Raw genomic sequence first — 24,253 nt, 5'->3', positions numbered from 1 at the left:
GAAATCTCTTGGTTTCCCAGGCTTCACTCTTTCCCAAACCCACTCTCCAGCCTTCACTTTAATCCTTTGAACTCCACCCCTTTGCCAGTTCCTTCCAGTGATTTCTCTTTTAAGCTAGCCAAAGTCCATTTCTGCCACTGGAACCCAAAAAACCTGCTTGATTCAAGAAGTTCAGCTCTGTTTGTGTTCTAATGCAACCTCTGGCTGCTGTCCTTCTGTACATAGTCTTCCTTCCATTGGCTCTCTCAAAGAGAAAGCTCACTTCCTCAGTTTACTTTCCACCAGCTTTAAGTTTCAAGCCTTACTGCTTGCTTACAGCTTTAACCACTTACATAGAGTATAGGTGCATACTAGATGCTCAATTAATATTTGTTGAAATGGTATTCAAGGTGAAAGATTGAGAAGTGAAGATGGTTTGGAATTGTGTTGTTGATGCCTTTATCGTGGGAGTGCCCTGTGCTAGGATGGATCTGAGAATGGTTTTTTGTAATTCTGAAATAAGCCCATGTGTCTCCCCTACTCCAAATTCTTCCATGGCTCAACATTACATACAGGATAAGCATTTATTTAATTAATTTATTTATTTTTGAGATGGAGTCTCACTCTGTCACCCGGGCTGGAGTGCAGTGGTGTGATCTCAGCTCACTGCAACCTCCGCCTTCCAGGTTCAAGCAGTTCTCCTGCCTCAGCCTCCCGAGTAGCTGGGATTACAGACGCCTGCCACCACACCTGGCTAATTTTTGTATTTATAGTAGATACGGGGTTTCACCATGTCTGCCAGGCTGGCCTTGAACTCTTGACCTCCAGTGATCCACCCGCCTCGGCCTCCCAAAGTGCTGGGATTACAGGCATGAGCCACCGCGCCCAGCTCTAGGATAGCATTTATGACTAAAAGCTTTAGTGTGACCTAGATCAAGGGTAGGAAAACTTTTTCTGTCAAGAGCAAGATAGTAACTGTTTTTGTCTTTGTTAGCCATATGGTCCCTGTCGCAATTACTCAACTTTGCCACTGTAGTGAGAAAGCCACCAGAGACAATACATAAGCAAGGGGAGCTAGCTATGTTCCAATAGAACTTTATTTTTAAAAACAAATGGTCAACTATAGTTTGCCAGCCTCTGATACAGACTCTTCATACTTCATAGTCCAGTCTCCCAACATTTCCTCATCTTACCTTGTTTTTCTACTAAATGAAACTTTGACTTCAGGATTCAGATCTGATGTCACTTCCATAACACATCTTTCTTGGAATGTACTGCATCATTCCTGGAAGACGGAAGATCTCAGTTAATAGGAAGACCTGAACAAACAGGTCATTTTCTGTAGTGGAATGAGCATGAGCTTGAGAGTCATGAGGTGTAAATCCCAATCCTGCTACTCCCTTACCCTGAGATAGTGTCCAAAAAGTCTTTCTTGGGCTGGGTGTGCTGGCTCACGCCTGTAATCCCAACACTGGCAGGTTGAGGCGGGTGGATCACTTGAGGTCAGGAGTTCGAGACCAGCCTGGCCAACATGGTGAAACCCCATCTCTACTAAAAATACAAAAAATTAAGCTGGGTGAGGTGGCGGGTGCCTGCAATCCCAGCTACTCAGGAGGCTGAGGCAGGAGAGTTGCTTGAACCCAGGAGGCGGAGGTTGCAGTGAGCCAAGATAGTGCTGTTGCAGTGAGCCAAGATCACGCCATTGCACTCCAGCATGGGTGACAGAACGAGATTCCATCTCAAAAAAAAAAAAAAAAAAGTTTTTCTTGGAGCTTCATTTTCCTCTTACATAAAATCATAGACTTTTAGGGGGAAATAAATGAGGTGAAGGTTGTAAAACACTTAGCAATATGTATAGCATATAATATTTATATGGCTTATAGAAGCATAATACTATTATAATTATTGTTATTACATGTTATTATCATGCATTATCATCATCTCAGAGGTTCTTATGAAATCTATACTTATTTAAAAATGGTGATTTTCGCAATTCCTTGTCTTTGTTTAAATGCATAATTCTCTCCTCTCTCGCCTGCCTTCTTTCAGATGTTTTAGGTAGAAGTAGAAAGAGGAAAGTGTTAGAGTTTCTTCCAAAGAATATGGGAAGATGTTCTGATTGCGTCGTTTAGAACATCCAGGGTCTAGAGTTGCAGTTTTTCTGGGTTAAGGCACTCAGAACATTTTATCTATCAAAGCCACTTGGGACTGGTAGGTCCTGATAGCATAGATGCAGGATTCCTTAATGCCCTTTGCAACCCCATCCCTGTAAATTCAGCGAGCCTCCTTCTGGCTTGGAGATGAAAGGAAGATGAATAAGATGATTCTTACTAGATCTGGGATCCCAAAGCTCTGGCTTTCGGAAAAGTGAAATATTATTTGTTCCAGAGGGCACATAAGATGTTCCTGGCACATTGAAGGGCTATTCCTCATAAGCTGGAGCTCAGCGCTTGCCCTTAAAATGCACTTCACCCAGCTCACCGTCTCATGTAGGCCAAAGCTGGAAGAACCTTAGATATCACCACATTCCAGAAGCCCAGTGCTAAATGTTGAGTATGTGGGCAATCTTCTTGGAAGAAGGGTTGAAGCTGTTACCAAGTCATTGGAGGTACGCCTGGCCCCAAGAAGGGGAAAGGATCACTGCCTAGTCCCAAGGCATCATTCAGATGTGCATGTGAGGAGTCTCTACCAAGTGTCTCTATGTTCAGTAATACATACTCCTACCTTACCCATCACTAAGGAATTTATAATCTACTAAATTTGTTTTTAAAAAAGTATTGTTTCTACCAAAAGACATATGCAAAACGACTTACAGCATAATTATGCATATAGATAAACGTTGGAAATAATCCAAGTGTCCGTCAACAATAGAATGGATAAATAAATCAAGGAATGGATAAATAAATCAATGGAATATTGCACAGCAATAAAAAGGATGAACTGTCGATACATACAACCACATGGATGACTTCTATCAATATAATGTTGAATGAAAATCAGGGCCGGGCACAGTGGCTCATGCCTGTAATCTCAGCATTTTGGGAGGCTGTGGTGGGTGGATTACCTGAGGTCAGGAGTTCGAGACCAGTGTGGCTTACATGGTGAAACCCCGTTTCTACTAAAGACACAAAAAAATTAGCCGGGCATGGTGGTGGGTGCCTGTAATCCCAGTTACTTGGGATACTGGGAGGCTGAGGCAGGAGAATTGCTTGAACCCAGAAGGCAGAGGTTGCAGTGAGCCAAGATCATGCCATTGCACACCAGCCTGGGCAACAGGAGCAAAACTCCGTCTCAAAAAAACAAACAAAACAAAACAAAACAAAAATTAGAAACGAGACTGCATACTGTAACATACAACTTTTATGAAACTCTAAAATAGTCAAAATTAATTTATGGTGATAGAAGTTAGAAAAGTGGGCCGGGCACGGTGGCTCATGCCTGTAATCCTAGCACTTTGGGAGGCTGAGGCGGGTGGATCACTTGAGGCCAGGAGTTCCAGACCAACCTGGCCAACATGGTGAAACCTTGTCTCTACTAAAAAATACAAAAATTAGCCGATCATGGTGGCAGGCGCCTGTAACCCCAGCTACTCAGGACGCTGAGTCAGGAGAATCACTTGAACCTGGGAGGGAGGCAAAGGTTGCAGAGAGCTGAGATTGCACTCCAGCCTGGGCAACAGAGTGAGACTCCATCTCAAAAAAAAAAAAAAAAGTTAGAAAAGTGGTTACCTGTAGGTAGGCACAGATTGGAGGGGCAAGAGGGAGACTTCTGAGGTACTGGAAATATTGTGTCTCCTTATCTGGGTCATAGTTATGTGAATCTATCCGTCTATCCATATGTAAAAATTTATTAAACTGTAACCTTAAGAATTGTACACTTCACTATATGTAAGTTATACCTCAATAAACAAAAATAAAGAAAAATTGTGATAGCCAAACTTTAAGACTTGAATTGTTATTTAAGCTCTTTATTTTACATATGAAATTTTCAATAATATCAGTTTTTGGTGTTTCCAAACAGGATATTAGTCTTAAGAAATAATCTCTTTTTCTCCCCTGGCACTTTTCAGTTCTATTTTGATTCTCTCTCTCTGTCTCCCTCTCTCTCTCCCTCTCTCTCTCAATTTGCTCCTGGATCTGATCCAGTCCTGAAAGACACTTTCAAGTCAGGCAGCTATCTGTGCTTTATCCAGCCTCTTCTGGGGAATACTGGACAGATAACAGGGTTCTCTCTAAAGAAAATTAGGTTTCATTCACCAATGGGGGCCATGCTTAGGAGAAAGATGTCCCTGAGCTAAGGGAAAGTCCCAGCTCAGACGTCACTTCCTTCAGGAAGTCCTCCATGATTAATGGAGGCAGATTAGATGCCTGTTCTAGGAATGTCACAGCCCCTGAGCTACCACTGGAAGATCAGTACCATATCCTGTAGACAACATCAACTTGGCCATCAGCCAGGCTTTGGACTTAATTCCTGTCTCTGTCACTTAAGCTCCCTACATTTTCTTTCTTTCTTTTTTTTTTTTTTTGAGACAGAGTCTTGCTCTGTCACCCAGGCTGGAGTGCAGTGGCACAATCTCAGCTCACTGCAACCTCCGCCTCCCAAGTTCAAGAGATTCTCCTGCCTCAGCCTCTCAAGTAGCTGGGATTACAGGTGCCTGCCACCACACCTGGCTAATTTTTGTATTTTTAGTAGAGATGGGGTTTCACCATGTTGGCCAGGCTGGTCTTGAACTCCTGACCTCAGATGATCCACCCGCCTCGGCCTCCCAAAGTGTTGGGATTACAGACATGAGACACCACGCCCAGCCACATTTTCCATTTCTATAAAATGAGTGTAACAGTTTCTTGCAGTTGGTTGTGGAGTTTAAGTGAGGTAATTTTTACAAAAAAGAGTGCTCTCCAAATGTTTATAAATTAAAAGAAAAATATCTTCTAGCTCAGGGCTTCCCAAGCTTCTCTCAAGAAAGTACCACCTCATAGTTTTTTGTCAATTCCATGTGTATCATTAGTATTACTTTTTATTGATTGATTTTCCTCAAACATATTAACTTGTTTACTTAGATAATCACTGTAGCTTTATCCTAAGCAATACCTAAATACAATAAAATTGCAGATTTTTGTCCTACTGATATTTTACTGCACATTAAACTATGTAATTATATTAGTTTCAACACCAGAGGGAAAAAAAAGAAAAAAGAAATTTAAAAAATGTAAAAAAAAGCCCAGGCGCCGTGGCTCATGCCTGTAATCCCACCACTTTGGGAGGCCGAGGCGGGCGGATCACCTGAGGTCGGGAGTTCGAGACCAGCCTGACCAACATGGAGAAACCCCATCTCTACTAAAAACACAAAACTAGCCGGGCGTGGTGGCGCATGCCTGTAATCCCAGCTACTAGGAAGGCTAAGGCAGGAGAATTGCTTGAACCCTGGAAGCGGAGTTTGCAGTGAGCCGAGATCGCGCCATTGCACTCCAGCCTGGGCAACAAGAGTGAAACTGTCTCCAAAAAAAAAAAAAAGTAAAAAAATATTTAATTACTAAAACTCTATATATTGCCTAAAATTTTCTCTAATATGTCCATGGTTGGTAGATATTACAGAGCTTAGAAAAGTTTTGCTAGTTGAGAGCAGAGGCTCAAACCTGAAGTTAGTGGTGTTCTCCTTGCCGATATTGTTTCATTGTTATTTTTATTAACTTTTTTCTTTTTAAAAACATTTTTTACAGCATTTAACAATTTTTTAATTTTTATTTTTTTAAAACAAGGTCTCGCTCTGTCACCCAGGCTGGCGTGCAAGGGCACGATCACAGCTCACTTGCAGCCTCGACTTCCCTGGCTTAAACTAGCCTCCACCTCAGCCTGCTGAGTAGCTGGGACCACAGGCAAGTGCCACCATGCCCAGCTAATTTTTATATTTTTTGTAGAGATGGGGTTTTGTTACATTGCCCAGGCTAATCTTAAACTCCTGAGCTCAAGCAGTTCGCCTGCCTTGGCCTCCCAAAGTGCTGGGATGACAGGCGTGGGCCACCGTGCCCGGTCAACTTTTTCATTTACTTTCAGATAAGCTGCTTGGCATGCACACAAATCCTGAGTATGAAACTCCCTTAAAATCCATTTTTAGCTACTCAAACACATGAATTTTCTGCCACTAAAATTTTTAGTACACACGCCACAAGCATACCTCCATAGATCTCACAAGTGCTTCTCAATAAACAAAAGGGGCAGAGAGGACAGAACGGGTAAACGAGAGGCATGAACAGGAACCAAATCCCAAAGAAAAGGCTGATTGAATTCTAGAGACTGAGATCCCAGGGAAATCGTACGAGGGTCCAGGTAAGAAGAGGGTAAGATCAGAATTACAGGGTGCAGCCAGGCGCGGTAGCTCACACCTGTAATCCCAGCACTTTGGGAGTCCGAGGCTGGTGGATTGCTTGAGCTCAGAAGTTCATGGTTCTACCATGTTGCTCAGACCAGCCTGGGCAACATGGTAAGACCTCATCTCTATTTTAAAGAAAAAATTAATAAGTACAGGGTGGGAAGACACAATGCTGTTCCAGTTATCTGTAGCTGTATAACACATCACCCCAAAACTCAGTGACTCAGAACAACAGTGCTTTTAGTATCTCTGTGGGTCAGGAAATTGGTGGTGGGCTCAGCTGGGTGGTTAGGCTCAGGGTCTCTTCTGTGCTGACTAGAGCTGGATCTCCAGGTGACTGAAACAGCTGGGGCCCACCCACCAGCTCTCTCTTCTCATGCTGTCTCAGGCCCTCTCCGTGTGTCGTGGGCTAGGTGGGGCTCCCTCACAACATGGCAGCCTCTGGACAATGGGACAGCTGAGGGGAACTGAGGCCTTCGTGCACTTAAGGGGGAGGTTGTGTCGTCTTTTCTGGCCTAGCCTCAGGAGTCACGCAATGTCCCTTCTGCCACTTTCTGTTGGAGACAAGCAAGTCAGCCCTGCCCAGATGCAAGGGGATGGAAATCCAACTCCACCTCTTGATGAGGACCTGACACATTTGAACAGATCAGATGGGAGAGTGTTGTGATCATCTTCAAAAACCACAGCAAGTGTGTTTGTGTGTCTGTTACCCCCTACACCGGAAGGCGTGTCTGTCACCCCCCACACTGGAAGGCGTGTCTGTCACACCCTACACTGGAAAGTGTGTCTGTCACTCCCCACACTGGAAGGCGTGTCTGTCACCCCCCACACTGGAAGGCGTGTCCGTCACCCCCCCACTCTGGAAGGCGTGTCCGTCACCCCCACACTGGAAGGTGAGACCTTCAAGGACAAGGACTCCATTTCCTCTCAGTGTCCCTTGTGCCCACACGAGACCTGATACGTAGTCAGTGCTCAGTATTTATGGAAGACTCTATTGGTGGCCCAGAAAAGGCTCACAGAAGAGAGAAGCTTGGTTGTGCTGAAACCACACCCCCTCACTACCCTGTTATAGCACCAAGAGGCGGGTGGGAGCTGAGTCCTGGGAACCTGCGAAAGGCTTGCAGAATCCCCCGGCGCCTGTGTCTAAGAAGATGGGCAGTGGTAGGAGGCAGGAGCCAGGTGTGAAAGGCTTGCAGAGTCTCCCGGCGCCTGTGTCTAAGAAGATCGGGCAGTGGTGGGAGGCAGGAGCCAGGTGTGAAAGGCTTGCAGAGTCTCCCGGCGCCTGTGTCTAAGAAGATGGGCAGTGGTAGGAGGCAGGAGCCAGGTGTGAAAGGCTTGCAGAGTCCCCCGGCGCCTGTGTCTAAGAAGATGGGCAGTGGTAGGAGGCAGGAGCCAGGTGTGAAAGGCTTGCAGAGTCTCCCAGCGCCTGTGTCTAAGAAGATGGGCAGTGGTGGGAGGCAGGAGCCAGGAGTGAAAGGCTTGCAGAGTCTCCCGGCGCCTGTGTCTAAGAAGATGGGCAGTGGTGGGAGGCAGGAGCCAGGTGTGAAAGGCTTGCAGAGTCTCCCAGCGCCCGTGTCTAAGAAGATCGGGCAGTGGTGGGAGGCAGGAGCCAGGTGTGAAAGGCTTGCAGAGTCTCCCAGCGCCTGTGTCTAAGAAGATGGGCAGTGGTAGGAGGCAGGAGCCAGGTGTGAAAGGGGACCAGCTCTTCAGCCAGGTAACAATGGTGGGCATCTCGCTCCCACATACCAATGGTCTGTTTAGTACTGCAGGGACACTGCAGTCCATATCCCAGGGACAAGTGTTCTGTATCCTCCCGTGACATCTGTTGGGAACGTGGAGATCAGCCCTTGGGTTCATCTCCACCTGCCTCCCTTTGTTCTCCCAGCCCTGATCAGTCACCTGGTTCCAGGGATTCTAACGTGTAAATCTCACTCGAATCTCTCCTTTCGTGTCCATTCACATTGCTTCTGTCCAAACTTGGGATGCCCCTGGTTCCCCGCTCTCCTGCCATCACTCCTTCTGCAAACTCGCCCCTCTCGGACCTAAGCCTGACATGTGGCTCTTCTCTCCACACTCTGTCTTTTGAGGGGCTATCTAACCCCGCTAGAAATGGTAGCCAAGTCAGGTGTCTATTCCAGAGCCCTTACCCAGGTATTCCCCTGACGGCAAATACACCTCTGGACATCCCACATGTTAAGTTAAATGAGCATTTAATTTCCCCTTCCCACCAGCTCCTCATCTTGGGTTTCCCTTTCGGGGGGATCCCAGAACCACCTGTTTGCTTTTTTTTCCACCACTATCTGCAACAGATAATCCATCGCAAAACAGGTGGCTCCGGATTTTTCCAGTGCTTCTCAAACATTTCTTCTGCTTCATCAACAGCCCTTCCCTGAACTCAGGACACAATCGTCACATGACTGGATGTCAGGGATCAAGCCCTGGGTGACCTGCCCACTGGTCCCTGCCACCAGGGGCTGCCCCTATATCTGTCTCCACACTAACTGCCAGAATGATATGAAATTTGAATCATGCCAAATCTCAGTTTGGCATGTTTAAATCTCCTCAGTGTCTCCCCCGTTTTTCTGCATCTTAAAATACGTGTCTGTGGATATGTGCATATACAATATATATAATGCATGTATGTATATATGTATACATGCACACACCTGAAAAATGTAAGGACATGCACTACATATTCAAAATACAGGCTGAGCACAGTGGCTTACTCTGTAATCCCAGCACTTTGGTTGGGAGGCTAAGGTGGGAGGATCACTTGAGCTCAGGAGTTCAAGACCAACCTGGGCAACATGACAAAACTCTGTCTCTACAAAAACCACAAAAGATTAGCCGGGCGTGGTGGTGTGCACCCATAATCCCAGCTACTCAGGAGGCCGAGGAGGGAGGATTGCTTGAGCCCAGGAGGTCAAGGCTGCAGTGAGCTATGATGGCACCTCTGCACTCCAGCCTGGGCAACAGAGTAAGACCCTGTCTCAAACAAACAAACAAACAAAAAACAACAAAAAATTTAAAATCATCTCTTTATGGTGGGATTATGGATGACATATATTCTCCATTATCCTTTTTTCTGTATTTTAAAGCATTTCCTCCTGACTGTTCTTTCTTTTTATTGTGTTTCTAGTTTTTTAGTGTGTGTGCATTTTCTCTTCTGAACTTTACCAGCTACTTAACAAGTTCTATTCAAATATCTCAAAAGTTTCATGGGAATACAATTTCCAAATGTATTCACTACATGCATGTATGTTATCTTCAGGATCGGAAACAGGCAATAATTACTGTTTTTAAAATAAGCCCTGAAATAAATCAAGTCACCCTTGAGGCCAGCAGTTAACAAATCATGTTTTCTGCCTCCTCAGAGTTAACTTTTTGATGCCAGTTTAGCAGCTCAACGGGCAGAAATAGAGCCAGGTGCTTTGGGACTCATTAAAACCACCCTAACAACCCTCCTAGGGACCCTGAGAATAGACAACACCATGTTTTTCATCCGTCCAGGTAGGCTGTGTAATTATGATCAATTTATTCAACCCATCTCAGGGCTGGCAAGAAAAACAGCTTCTTTGAGGGAGAAAAAAAAAAAAGCCAAAGGAAAAAACCACGTTGGGTCACAGGCAAGAGGGGTTTGGGAACTAATCAACGTGGACCCGTTAGAGGGAGTGAAACAGTGAGATGGCAGGTGGAGAGCTGCACTGGGCTACGGCACAGAGTCGGCCTGTGAGCACTGAGGCAGGTTGGGTTTTTTGTTTTTCTGTTTGCTCGTGGGCAGCAGCGGGCGGCAGACTTTCTAATTCTCTGTGGCTGACTGGGCAAAGTCTTCCCCACCACAGGCAAATCCATAGCTTCCCTCCCCACTCCCCACCTTGTGCGCTCAGCCGGCTATTGTCCACGCTTTGCTCAATATTGACGTTCTTGGAATTGTAGGTTATATATCACTTTGTGTATTTTTTGGACTATCTAAATATTATTCAAAAGCTTTCCTAACTAAAATGGAAGTTCCTTTCCTGTTTCCAATGGGAGCAGCTTTAAAAATGCAGAAAGCCTGTGAAAATGTCAGAACACGACAAATCATAAACTGATAACATGTGCCATTTACTGTACCTCAATTATTCCTAAATAAAATTGTAAGAAAATATATATTTTAAAATATATATTTTAAAACTCACAGTTTTTGCATCAAAGGTCACAATCAACAGAGTGAAAGCAACCAATGGAATAGGGGGATACCATATTTGCACATTACATATCTGAAAAGGGGTTCATCTCCAGAGTTTATAAAGAACGCTAACTCAACAACAAAACACTGACAACATGATTTTAAAATGGGCAAAGAACTTAGACATTTCTCCAAAGAAGGTCTACAAATGGCCAGCAGACACAAGAAAAGGCACTCCACATCACTAATAATTAGGGAAATGTAAATCAAAACCACACCACTGCTATCAAAAAACAGAAAATAACAAATTTTGCCAAGGATGTGGAGAAATTGGAACCCTGGTATACTGTTAATACACAAGGAAAACAGCATGGCAGCCCCCCCAAAAATTAAACATAGAATTACGATATAATCCAGGAATGCCACTTCTGCTTATGTACCTAAAAAATTGGAAGCAGGAACTCATACTCCTATGTTCATTGCAACGTTATTCACAATAGCTCAGAAGTAGGAGCTACCCAAGCGTTCACTGAAGGAATAGATAAACAAAATATGGTCCATCTGTACAATGGAATATTATTCCCCTTTCCAAAGGAAGGACATTGTGACACATGCTACAAAGACCTCATTTGACACTAGAAAAAATAATATAATAATGTTAGCAGTTTATCCTAGAATTTGCTACAACTAATAGGTAAGATGATGAAAACATTGGTCTCCTCCTGAAATTGTATAATAAATAAAATAGTCTATACACTAATTAGAATGTAATTATTATATAGCGACCACAGTTTATCTTTATGTAATACTTTGGGACTAACAACAATGATTTGTATAATAATAAAATATTTCATTATAAAATTTAAATATACATTCTAGTAGAGTACAAGAAAAAAATGTCAGATCGAGTGAACCATCATATGAACCACCAAATTTAGCCTCACACTAACAGGAGAGGAAGATTTATTTAAAAAAAAAAAAAAAAAAGATGCTCATTCACTGGTATATCAGTTAGATAACCTTTTCTGTTGTTTGACGCTTTGGTTATGTTTAATGTCAAACAGAAGCAGAACCATCTAGCTGTTATCTGTTAGAACAAGATATTTTCTGCCATCTGCTGGACATCTCTCATAACTATACAAATTAGCTATAAAATCATTCTAACTTTAAATTTTTAACATAAGCTGGGTGCGTATGATGCTAGTGGCACCGGCTTAGACACAGCCACCTTACCCCGTGCAAAACCTGAATTCACGAAGAGACACTGCATCCCTACTTTCTCCAGTTCTCATCCACTCAGATCTTCAACTTCTTATTGTAAGAAAAAAAAATGTATTTAGTGTCTATAACACCAGATAACGTCTCCCCACGCGTCCTCATTCTGTTGACATCCCAACATTCAAAACTGTTCACCTCAGTCCTTCTTAATATCACAACCCTCACCTCCCGCCAGTGTGTGTCTTGCCAGCACACCGATGGGAGCCGCTTGTTCACGTTCCTTCACTGGGGTGCACAGACTGCCACCCAGGTGTTCAGCTTTCTGGCATTTTCCTGTTATTTGCATGCTTTATTTGGTGCACGGGATTCTTTTACAAGTTCTATGATCCTGTGGACAAGCCACTACTTCCATTTCAGGTGTTCCAACCTTTCTAGGTGAGCTATATTCTTGGGGTCCACAAATTTCTCTCTCCATCTTTTTTTCTCTCCCCCTCCACCCCCCCCTCCCCGCCCACCTTCTGTTGCTCTCCTGACCATCCAGAGGACTTTTTTTTTTTTTTTTGAGACAGCCTCTTGCTCTGTCACCCAAGCTGGAGTGCAGTGGCACAATCACAGCTCACTGCAGCCTCAAAATTCCCAGGCTCAGGTGATCCTCCCACCTCAGCCTCCAGAGTAACTGAACCTATAGGCTCACACCTCTGCAAGGGAAAGGAACAGGGCTTCTGTGTCAGTTACCAGTCAATTGCCTCCCAGCTTCTAAGTCCACAGGTTCAGTGCCGGCCCTGCAATCACGGAGCTGTCCTGGCAACTTTGCAGGGAGCGCAGTGCTAGGCTCTGCCACTAGAGGGGGTGGGAGGGATATCCCAGGAGGAAGGGGCGCCACTGCGCCGCCATCTTGTCTTTCTTCTTGCTCCTGTTATGGCCTTGTCAGCCCCACGTGAATGGGGCCTCCTGGCGTGTTCACGACCCCAGCTCCTGCCTGTGGCTGCCTTACCACAGGCCTTTCCATACTCCAGCCACCAGCCTTGGCCCCTGGACCCCAGAAGGCTGCCTCCTATTTCCCCGGTGACCATGGTCCCACCCTTGCCCAACCAGAGGCCTCACCCAGACGTTGAGGTTCATACCTCCACTTTTGACTTGCTCTTTCCTTGGGATTATTAAAAGTTTAACCATGTTTGATGTTTGTTTCTTATCACCCCACAGCTGGACAAGCTGATTAGAAAACCTGGGTACTCCCTCTTCTAGTGCCAGTGGGGAGTTCAAACCCTGTGTAGTACCCCTGGCTGTGGCCCATCCCCTAAGCACCATAAAACCCCAACCCCAAACCAGCCTCCTTTCTCTGCCCTCTCAAGCCACATTCAGACCAGCTTGGGAAAGCCCACTCTGCTCTCTTCAGAAATCCTGTTATGTAATAAGCTTCATACCCTCTTGGAGTGTGGGTATGTGTGTGTCCTCAGTCTTAACATTCAAACCCAGTTTTGGGTGGTGTAATCCTTTTTCTCCTGGGCGGCCCCAACGTTTGCGTTGTTACAGCCTCTCACCTGCTCAAGTCAGGTTTGGGTAGGTGCACCTGAATCCATCAGTTCTCCTTTTTCTCTCCCAGAAAACCATAAGAGAATCTTGATTGCTCCCATATCCTCTCTTCCAATCCATTATCACTTGACAGGCATGTTGAGCTTTAAATTAGGTAAACCCAATTGTGCTGCTCCATTCTTTAAAATTTGTCAATGGATTCCCATTCCTCTGAGAAACCTTCCTCCCTAGGTATGCTTCAGAATTCTTTTTTCTTTATAGTTAGGCCCATGTTGTGGTCAATAAATCTTTATTTTGGAGGTCAGAAAGCTTTTTTCCACAAAGGAGCGGAGAATATATATTTTAGGTTTTGCAGGCTATTTGGTCTATGTTGGATATTCTTCTCTGGTTTGCTCATATTACCACACTTTAAAAATATAAAAAACAATTCTTCCCCAGGTGTGCTGGTTCACATCTGTAATTCCAGCGCTTTGGAAGGCCAAGGCAGGAAGATCAGTTGAGCTCAGGACTTTGAGACTGGCCTGGGCAACATAGTGAGACACTGTCTCTATAAAAACATTTAAAAATTAGCCAGGCTGAGTGGGCAGGATAACTTGGACTGGCTTATTTCACTTAACACAATCACCTGCTGGAAGCTGGTGCCCAGGAGATCAAGGCTTCAGTAAGCTATGATCATGCCACTGCACTCCATCCTGAGTGACAGAATAAGACCCTATAAAAAACACACACACAAAACTATTTACTAGCTTGTGGGCTGTTGAAAAACTAGGTAGCAGGCCATCGTGTGCCAGCCCCTGCTTTATATTAAATGCTGCTTGTGCAAATTGCTGTGGGTTTTTTTCTCTTCATTGGACCCTGACTGATACAGCTTCTCAATGCAGATTCTCTTTCGAAACTCCCAATCATTTTTCCCCAGAGAAAGAATACGCTAGAAAGTGGATAAAGGCCAGAAGTCCAAAACTAGTGTATCTTCAACTACACAGAAAAGCACCAAGAATGGGCCATAGACATCCCCCATTCAAAAAAATTAAACATCATGGAGAAAGGCACCCCCAGTCAGTCACTGAATACAGAAGGGTCTTCCCGAAGTACGGAGGGTAACAGAGACTGACAGTCACAAGGGTCATCAGTGGTCTTTTTTTTTTTTTTTTTTTGACATGGAGTCTAGCTCTGTTGCCCAGGCTGGAGTGCAGTGGCACGATCTTGGCTCACTGCAATCTCTGCCACCCGGGTTCAAGCGATTCTCCTGCCCCAGCTTCCCGAGTAGCTAGGACTACAGGTGCGTGCCACCACACCTGACTAATTTTTTCTATTTTTAGTAGAGACAGGATTTCACTGTGTTAGCCAGGATGGTCTTGATCTTTTGCCCTCGTGATCCGCCTGCCTCGGCCTCCCAAAGTGCTGGAATCAGTGGTCATTTAGTTGAATAGCTTAGGCCACATAAAGCACATGGTCTTTTTGCTAAAAAGAATAGAATCCATAGAAAATAAAATGTAAAGAGTGTAACAGCAGGATTAGATTTGCTCACTTTCATACTCAGTATGGCTGCCACGTGATAATGGGTGGAAAGCCGTTGGGTAGGAGCGGATGTGGGAGAAATAAAACACTTAGTATAGCATTCTGGGTAAGAAACCAGAAGGATTGAATATTTCAAATGCACTTATCAGACACTGGCCTCAAGATGCTGACTTGAGCAGTAAGAGATGGTAAGATTTTGCTCAGTTGATGCAAAGCTGGAACCCAGAGGAGACTGCCTCCTCACCACTCAAATGAGGGTCTATTGACGAGCAGCATGTGCCTCACCTGGAGCCTGTCACTGAATCAGACCCTGCATTTTAACAAGATCTGAGGGTGAATTATATGCACATTAAAAATTTGAGGGCCACGAGGTTACAGTAAATGAAGCGAGATGCTAGAAATTTCTCTTTATACTGTACACCAGTGGTTCTCAACCTTTGTTGCACATTAGAATTACCTGGAAAAAATTTTTAAACCTGATTTCCAAGTATCGACTCAAACTCGTATCTCTTGAGGGTGAGTCAGGCATCAATATGTTTCAAAATTGTCTGGGGATGGAGAAAGGGAGTCTCTCTTGAGCAGGTCTTTGCTATCTTATCCTTAGGAGAAGCCAGCCTTAAATCCACTCTCTCAGGGTGTCCTGTCTATTCTGCACTAACCTTTCAAAATTTTCTTATTCCTTTGCAATGAATTACTCTATGCTGCATCTCTTTTACTGTGTGTCTATTGTTTACATTCCTTTAAATTAAGAAGACAAGAACCAAGGTGTCACAACAGTGAACTTTAATAAATGAATCCAGCCTATTTCCGGAGTTCTGAGGATCTCTGGTCTCTGCCTCTGTGAGCTCAACCAGCCATTCATGAAATACCCTCCCAAGACCAGCAGCATCAGCATCACTGAAAATGCAGATGCTCAGGTTATTTAAAACAAGTAAAATCTGAGAAATTTTCACCAAGAGGAGCCTAGGGAGGCATGACAACTCAAGGCAATGTGGCGCCTTGGATGGAAAAGAAGGAAGAGGAGGGCATCGTATCAACACTGAGGAGGTCTCAATAAAATAGGCACCTGAGTTCACAGCAATACACAGAGTCAGCTCATCGCTTGTGGCAAATGTGCCGTATTAAAGAACCATGTGAACAGTGGGGGAAATGGTGCAGAGCATTGGCGAGCTCTATAGACTTTTGAAAGATATTCTAAGATGAAATCTAAGGCCAGGTATGGTGGCTCATGCTCATGTAATCCCAGCACATTGGGAGGCTGAGCCAGGCAGATCACCCAAGATCAGAAGCTCCAGACCAGCCTGGCCAACATGGCGAAACCCTGTCTCTACTAAAAATAAAAAATTAGCCAGGCGTGGTGGTGGCACACCTGTAATTGCAGCTACTCAGAAGGCTGAGGCAAGTGAATTGCTGCAACCCGGGAGGTGGAGGTTGGGGTGAGCCGAGATTGCGTGACTGCACTCCAGCCAGCCTGGGTGACAGAGTGAGACTTGGTCTAAAATAAAATGAAGTCTGTTTTTCAATGCACACTCTAAGGCCACACCCCTGATCTACTAAACTGGAAGCTTTGGGATCAGGGCCCACCCTTTTGTAGATGAACAAAGCCTTCAGGATGTGGTACTATCACTAAGACCAACTAGTCACAGTTCAAGAGTCAAATCAGGAATTTAGAAGTTGCCAAATTTAGACCAAGAAATACACCATCTGGGGCAGGGAGATAAATAGGTAGAGCAGAGAGGATTCCGGGGGCAGTGAAAATACCCGCCAGGATACTCCAGTGGTGGATACTCATGAGGCCTTTGTCCAAACCCACAGGATGTACAACACCCAGAGCGAGCCCTAATGAACACCATGGACTCTGGGTGGTGGTGATATGTCCAGGCAGGCTCACTGATGGAACAGGTGCACCGCTCTGCTGGGGATGCTGGGCGGGGAGAGGCTGTGCCGTGTGGGGAGGGAGTCTAGGGGAACTCTGTGCTGTCCACTGAATTTCCCTGTGAACCTAAAACAGCTCTGAAAAAGTCGTTAGCCAGGCGTGGTGGCTCACACGTATACTCCGAGCACTTCTGGAGGCCAAGGTGGAAGGATCGCTTGAGGCCAGGACTTCGAGACCAGCCTTGGCAACAAAACCAGATCCCATCACTACAAAAAATTATTTCAAAAAATTTGAATAAAATAATACTAATAAAGCCTAATACAAACAATACAGGATGCAGTGGCTCACACCTGTAATAGCACTTTGGGAGGCCGAGGCAGGCAGATCACTTGAACTCAGGAGTTCAAGACCAGGCTGGGCAACGTGGCAAAACCCCTCTCTACAAAAAAATACAAAAATTAGCTGACATGGTGTGGTGTGTTCTTCTAGTCCCAGCTACTCCAGTGGCCAAGACGGCAGAATTGCTTGAGCCGCGGAGGTCAGGTCTGCAGTGAGCTGTGATTACACCACTGCACTCCAGCCTGGGTGAAAGAGTGAGACCCCATCTCAAAAGAAAAGAAAAGAAAAGAAAAAGAAGCAAAAAAGAAAACAATACAGGATACCCAATAGAAGCTGAGTTTCAGATAAATAATGAATAATTTAGAACAAGCTGATACTAAAAAAAATTGTTTATTTGAAACACAGATTTCCCCAGGCATTGTGTATTTAATCTGGACACCTACTTTGACAACTTTAATTTACAGCAAAACAGTGGGTAATAGCATGTCAATCAGAAGTCTCCGTTTTTTGTTATAAAATACTGAAAACTAATCAGATGTTTGTTTATTTAAAGAACAGGCCAGGTGCGGTGGCTCACGCCTGTAATCCCAGCACTTTGGGAGGGTGAGGCGGGTGGATCACGAGGTCAGGAGATCGAGACCATCCTGGCTAACAGGTGAAACCCCATCTCTACTAAAAATACAAAAAATTAGCCGGGCGTGGTGGCAGGCGCCTGTAGTCCCAGCTACTCGGGAGGCTGAGGCAGGAGAATGATGTGAACCTGGGAGACGGAGCTGGCAGTGAGCTGAGATTACACCACTGCACTTTAGCCTGGGCAACAGAACAAGACTCCGTCTCAAAAAAAAATAAATAAATAAAAGAAAGAACAGCACACACCCACATAAACCTGTACGAAAACAATGGACCTAATGAAACAGAAAATAAAGCTCTGTGGGGAGAATGAATATTTACTCTGACAATTACTCCTGGCAATTCCTATCTAGGGCACTCCCTCTGTGTGCCAGGCGCCCTTGCACCTGCTTCATGTCATATCTCATCTAATAGCGTCAATGAAAAATCATCCTTCACATTCACTGGGTGCAGTGGTTTCTTGATGTGTTTTCTGGTGGTATTTTAACGTTTCAGGCCGACGAAAGGCTCTTGGACACTTGGGACATTTATAGGGTTTCTCTCCGGAGTGGATGAGCTTGTGCTCCTTCAGGTTCTTCCTGTAGGTGAAAACTTGGTTGCAGTCGTTACATTTATAGGGCTTCTCCCCCGTGTGGCTCCTCTTGTGACACTTCAAGGAGAACTTCCTGTTGAACCGTTTGTGACAGATGTCACATGTGTAGGGCTTCTCACCAGTGTGGATTCGCTGGTGGACGCGGAGGTCTGAGAGCTGCGTGAAGCACCTCTCACAGAAATTACATTGAAAGGGTCTCTCTCCTGTGTGTGATCTCATGTGGATGGCTAGCTTGGAATTACACGTAAACCTCTTATTGCACACGCCACACGCAAAGGGCGGCAGTTCCTTGGCTTCTTGGCCATTGGGGTGACTGACTGCGCCCGCAGGGCCTGGGGAATAAACTGAATTTATCTCAGGTTTTCCTGGGGATTCGCTGTTGCCCACAGGTGTGGCTCCTCCTTGAGGCCCTTCTTGGGAAATGGAGGTGGCGTCTGGTTTGCTTCTTTTGGGACACCTCAGATTCAGAGCGTCTCCTCTGTTCCCGCTGTGAGTCGAAGCTTCTCTCTCCACAACGCAGGCAGAAGGTGTGTCAGCATCCACATTTTCGACGGAGGCTCTTTTTTTGGGTTCCTTCCCCTCCTTTGCTCCCACCACACCTGCTGGAAGAAGGGATTCCACACACAACAGTTAATAAGGTACATTTTCAATACACCAAACTCATTGCAACCAAACACTGATGTTGGCTGACAACTTCCCCTCAACCTTAAACCTAAGACATTGGACCGTAGGTCTCTGGAGAGTAAGGGATGGAGAGGCTTTGGCAGCTGAGTGCCAACTCCCCCAGACATGATAATGCTGGGACCCCAGCCCCACACCCCAGAAAAGAGGGGCTAACCCCTGTGGATCCAAGTCTTCATACTCACTAGGACCGTTTGGAAGCTGAGGCTCTGGGGATGTAAGTCCCGTGTTTTCTTCCCTGTCTACGTTCAGATCCTTCTCCAAGGTTGGCTTGGGTCTCAGAGCCTTTGGGGCACTTTTCATGACAGTAGTCTCTGGCAGCAGGAAGTCCTCTTCCTGACAATGGAAAACCAACAGCAATGACTGCCCTGCCTAAACTGGTGGGTCATGGACATCACTGTCCCTTCCTGACTGGATACACCAACTTTTCTAATGGCACAGGTTTAGGGATACGTGCAGACTTCCTATGGGCCTCCCACATCATCCCAAATAAACATCACCACCTCATTTCTGAGTCTCACCCTAATCTGCACCCTCCATATTCTAAATCAGCTCCTGTGCCTGGTGGTTTTCACTGTTTGGTTCTCTGAGCATATTTCTCCCCGCTGTGCCAACGTCTCCCTGCCCCTGACGCTGGAAGGAGCATGACTCTAGGTGGAGGCCCCTAACCCCTGGCACCACTGGCATTGGGGCTGCATCACCCTCCTGGAGGGGGCGCTCCTGTGCAGAGCAGAGACCCCGCCTCCACCCTCTAGATGCTATTAACACCCCACCACCCCCTACAATGACACACAAACACATCTCCAGACATGGCCATGTGTCCTGAAAGGCAAAATCACCCCAATTGAGAAACACTCCTCAAATTAAGAAATTGACAATCTGTAGAAAGTGCGCTCCTTGCTGAATTATTACATTAAATGTCTTTGAGGAAACTGAATGGGGAAGGGACCTTCAGTTCATTCATCGGTGCCAACTGCCTCCCTCATTTCACTGAGACCATTTCTGACCCCCCACCCTACATGCTAAAAGCTCTCATGGTGGAGAGAAAAGTAGATGAGGCTTCATTCTCTGTGATGACTCAGGAATGTCTAAGGATGTAACACATCCATGGGGAATGTCTCTGTTCTTGTCCTGTGCCAAATCTCTCAATCAGTCCAGAAGCACACTCAGTTTTCTCCTGTTCCTTCTCCCACCTCTGCCCAGACACCAAGGCCTCACACACTCACCTGCCTTCTGGACAGTGCAGGGACCCTGGGCAGGGTCTGCAGCTCTCGGCTGGCCTGGCCTTCCCCCGGACGCATCTCATTCACAGAGGAGGCCCGTTGGCTGGACACGCCTCTCGGATCATCTCTGACACTGGCAGGGATTTCAGCCATCTCGACATCTGATTCCTGCATAAGATATTCCTTGCCAAGAAAATTGACCACAGACTGTAGAGAGAAAAAAGACAATCAGACTCACTATGAGAACCTGAAAGTAGCTCTCATATTCCCTGGGTCCTGCCATAATGCTCACACTTTACTGTAATTAATGTTCAAATCTGCCTTCCCAATGCAGAATCAGCTCTGTGGACACAGCAATCTGTCTGAATTTTTTCCTTTTCTACATAAGTACATAAATATGAGTCCTTTAGATGAAACGGTCTCTAAACCAAAGAGAAGACAAGGAGAAATATTCTGGGTGAATCCAACTCAATTGGCCGATGGCAGCTCACCTTGTATTAGAACTTAGGGGCTCATTTGGGGACCTGGAGGCAGATCCCTGCATCTGATACCAACCACTTTCCCTGCTTCAGGATGGGACTCCTGGGCCCCCCTTCAGTTCACTCTAATGCCTCCTTCCCTACATTCCATCAGGCCTAATATTTCACCAATGTCTTTCTTTCATGTTTGCCTCACACAGTGTGTGGGTCCCTGTATCCCCTCTGCCTGTCCATCTCCTACACCAGGAACTTGCCGTCTCAGCACAGCTGATATTTGAATCTGGATGATTATTTGTCATGATGGGTTGTCCTGAGCTTTGGAGAATGCTTAGCAGCATCTCCTGTCCTCCCCCTTGTGACAATAAAAACTGTCCCCAGACACTGCCATGTGTCCCTGACGGGCAAACTCTCCTCTACTTAGAAGCCCTGACTTAGAGCAGCCCCTCGGGTCCTCTCGAGTCCAGCTGCACCGTGCAGCCCCCATCCCAGCTCCCCTTCCCTGCACCAATCACGAGGGTCCCACTCACCCATTTCTTGGGTCTTCTGTTATTTCGTAGCAGGTCCTCCAGGTCTTTGCAGCTCTGCACACCGTTCACCTTGACTAAGACCTGGAGCTCCTGGGGCATGGAGATCATGAACTGCTCCATCACCAGCATGTCCAGGATCTGCTCTTTGGTGTGGAGGTCGGGCCTCAGCCACAGATGGCACAGCTCAGTGAGTTTCCTCAGAGCCTGGATGGGGTCCGACTCCTCTGGGCAGCTGAACATCCTGAAGTTCACGTGACAAGTCTCAGGGTCCCAGTCATGATTTCCAAGTTGAGTTTCTGGGGAAGCCACAGACCGTGGCGGCTCTGACTCAGGGCTGTTGCAGGGTCCTCCCTGACCCCATGAGGAGTTGCAATTTGCAGCCATATCTGGTGGAGAATATTTCAGTCAGTCTCTGAGAAAGTTCTTCCAGTAGCTGGTGTCTAATTGAGACCTATCTAGACAGGCCTCCTTTGGTTTTCCTCAATAATAGATTCACTGTTCAGTAGTCTGCAAAAAAAAAAAAACATGAGCCCGATCAAAGTTTCTAGTCTATCCACCCATCCCTTCCAAAACCCTCATCCAAATCCTGGACGCCACTTCTTCAGCAGCATCGAATTCAGCACAGTGGAAATCAACCCACCCTGTTATTGTCTACACCTGACTATATGTTCTGATTTAAAATCCTAATGCTCCCCTGGATTCTGATCTCCAGGAAATCATTGTGCAGAAGTGAAGTCAGTTTTTTTTTTTTCAATTGGAACAACATGGTTCCCAACTGTAAATTAAATAGGATACTTATGTGAAGCTCCTAAAATCTGATGCAACAATAACTTATTTATGTTTTCCTGTCCAGACAAGATCCAAGGTAAAGCCCTTCATCATAATTACGCACAAAGATAGAGAAAAATAGTTACAACCTACAGTTGTCCCCCAACACCTTTTCTTGTTAACCCCAGCACATTTGTTTGCTCCAGGGAAGGGAGAGCATTAAGTAATCATATGAGAATTCAACTCCTACACAGATATTGCTATTTTGGTAAAATGCACATTCATAAATTTCATCATTTTTACCATCTTCAAGTGCACAATTTCATGGCACTAAGACATGCATGCACCATGCTGTGCAACCATCACCACTGTCTAGCTCCAGAATTGTCTCATCAGCCCAAAAGGAACCCCATCCCCATCAGTGATCACCCCCTGCCCACCCACCCCAGCCCCTGCCAATCACTGATCTACCTTCTGTCTCTAAGGGTTTCTCTATTCCTAATCTCATCTCAGAAAATGGATTTAAAGTCTAGTGCTCTATGAAATTTTCAGGAAGTGAAATAATACAATAGATTTTTTGAGGCCAGGTGTGGTGGCTCATGCCTGTAGTCCCAGCACTTTGGGAGGCCAAGACGGGAGGATCACTTGAGGTCAGGAGTTCGAGACCAGCCTGACCAAGATGGTGAAACTTCGTCTCTACTCAAAATACAAAAATTAGCCGGGCATGGTGGCACGTGCCTGTAATCCTAGCTACTTGGCAGTCTGAGGCAGGAGAATCACTTGAATCAGGGAGGTGGAAGTTGTAGTGAGCCGACATCACGCCATTGCACTCCAGCCTGGGCAACAAGAGCGAGACTCCGTCTCAAAAAAAAAAAGAGAGAAAGAAAGAACAATTTTTTGAAATTTGGTTCTAAATGTAGTTTCATTAGGCAGGACACACCGTGTGATACTCTCCAGGCATCAGTTATTATCCAAGTTCAACAGCTGTGAGAACGCAGCCCTGCCTTCCTAGCCACAGGTGGGGGAAGCAACCGAAAGGTCTTCAGAAGGAAGAAAGAATTGACAGGAGGGTCTCGGGAAAGGTCACTGGAATCCTGAAGGATGGAAAACCTACGCTTCCTGGAAGGACTCTGAGCAAGTACAGAACACAGAGACAGCCAGGGAGACAATCGGCAGAGGGGCAAGACAGCCCAGAGGAGACAATATTTGCACACCACACATCTCACGGGGCTCCTGTGCAAAACATAAGCAACTCAAACTCCTCCAGAGCGAGAAAACACATAGCCCACTAGAAGGGGGCAAGGTGCCTCTGTGGACACCTCAGATGAAGACATGTGAATGGCCAGCAGGTCTAGGAAAAGGTGCTCATTATCACTCATCATCAGGTACATGCAAATCCAAACCACAAGGCACCCCTCACGCCTGCTAGAGTGGCTGTTCCCAAAAAGACACATGGAACGAGTGTTGGTGAGGATTCGGGGGAAAGGGGTCCTCTGCACCCTGTGCTGGGATGTAAATTAGAGCAGCCGATATGGGAGACAGTAGAGAAGCTCCTCAGAAAATTGAAAGTACAACAACTGCATGATCCGGCAACCCCGCTCCGGGACAGGTACACAGAGGAAAGGAAATCAGGACATGGACTCCAAAACAGTGAAACTCTGAAGTGACAGACGGCGGGAAGGTGGAAAAACTACCTACTGGGTACTATCCTCACATCCTGGGTGACAGGTTGAGTCATACCCCAAATCTCAGCATCACTCAATACACTCATGTAACAAATCTGCACAGGTACCCACCGAATCTAAAATACAAGTTAAAATCATTTAAAAAATTAAAAAAGAAGTAGATGACATGAATAATAATTTTAAAAACCTAGTGGACTCATAGTAGCAGTGAGTAGAATGGTGGTTACCAGGGCTGGGATGGGGGTTGGGGAGATATAGGTCTAAGGGTACAAATTTCAGTTGGAGAAATGAATTCAAGAGAGCCATTGTCCAACATGGTGACTTCACTTCATAACAGTGTATTGTATACTTGGAAATTGCTAAAAGAGTAGATTTCAATCAAGTATTCTCACAGCCAAAAATGATTAGTACATAAAGTAAGGCATGTGAATAGCAGCTTAATTTAGCCATTTTACAGTGTTCACATCCTACAAAGCACATTATGCTGTACCCAATTATATACAATTTTTAGTTTTCAATTTGAAAGCAAATTAATTTTTTTTGAAAAAAGCATACAAATATGAGAGAGAAAAGAGAGCCTAAAATTCTGGAATTAAAAGTGGCTTTGCTGCAAGGGCGCCTGCTGCTGCTCAGGCCAAGGCAAGAGGATCACTTGAGCCCAGGAGTT

The 24,253-nt window shown here is 45.5% G+C and overlaps 2 protein-coding genes across 24 annotated transcripts in view; one reads left to right on the top strand and one right to left on the bottom strand.

The window, feature by feature from the left end:
• ZSCAN5A (zinc finger and SCAN domain containing 5A) overlaps window positions 1-24,253 on the top strand; it is a 91,697-nt gene that overhangs the window by 48,758 nt on the left and 18,686 nt on the right. The gene's annotated exons all lie outside the window — the stretch shown is intronic.
• LOC103784692 (putative zinc finger and SCAN domain-containing protein 5D) lies at window positions 13,444-22,168 on the bottom strand. Its single transcript, XM_034945711.3, has 4 exons — window positions 21,134-22,168; window positions 20,131-20,334; window positions 19,090-19,240; window positions 13,444-18,825 (listed from the first exon to the last, which is right to left on the bottom strand). The coding sequence occupies exons 1-4, from the start codon at window positions 21,515-21,517 to the stop codon at window positions 18,059-18,061; spliced, it is 1,506 nt and encodes a 501-aa protein (XP_034801602.1). The 5' UTR covers window positions 21,518-22,168; the 3' UTR covers window positions 13,444-18,058.

The sequence above is a fragment of the Pan paniscus genome, chromosome 20 (assembly GCF_029289425.2).
Source record: "Pan paniscus chromosome 20, NHGRI_mPanPan1-v2.0_pri, whole genome shotgun sequence".
NCBI classification, from domain to species: domain Eukaryota; kingdom Metazoa; phylum Chordata; class Mammalia; order Primates; family Hominidae; genus Pan; species Pan paniscus.
The sequence above is the reverse complement of the archived record's forward strand: the minus strand, read 5'-3'. Positions and strand labels throughout refer to the sequence as shown.

Bases quoted from the DNA above. Each gene is read 5' to 3' on its own strand.
- LOC103784692 (XM_034945711.3), bottom strand. From the start codon at position 21,517: ATGGCTGCAAATTGCAACTCCTCATGGGGTCAGGGAGGACCCTGCAAC. The intron at 20,335-21,133 runs GTGAGTGGGACC...TTCTCTCTACAG, and splicing joins ACAGAAGACCCAAGAAATGG to TCTGTGGTCAATTTTCTTGG. The intron at 19,241-20,130 runs GTGAGTGTGTGA...TTCCATTGTCAG, and splicing joins CTGCACTGTCCAGAAGGCAG to GAAGAGGACTTCCTGCTGCC.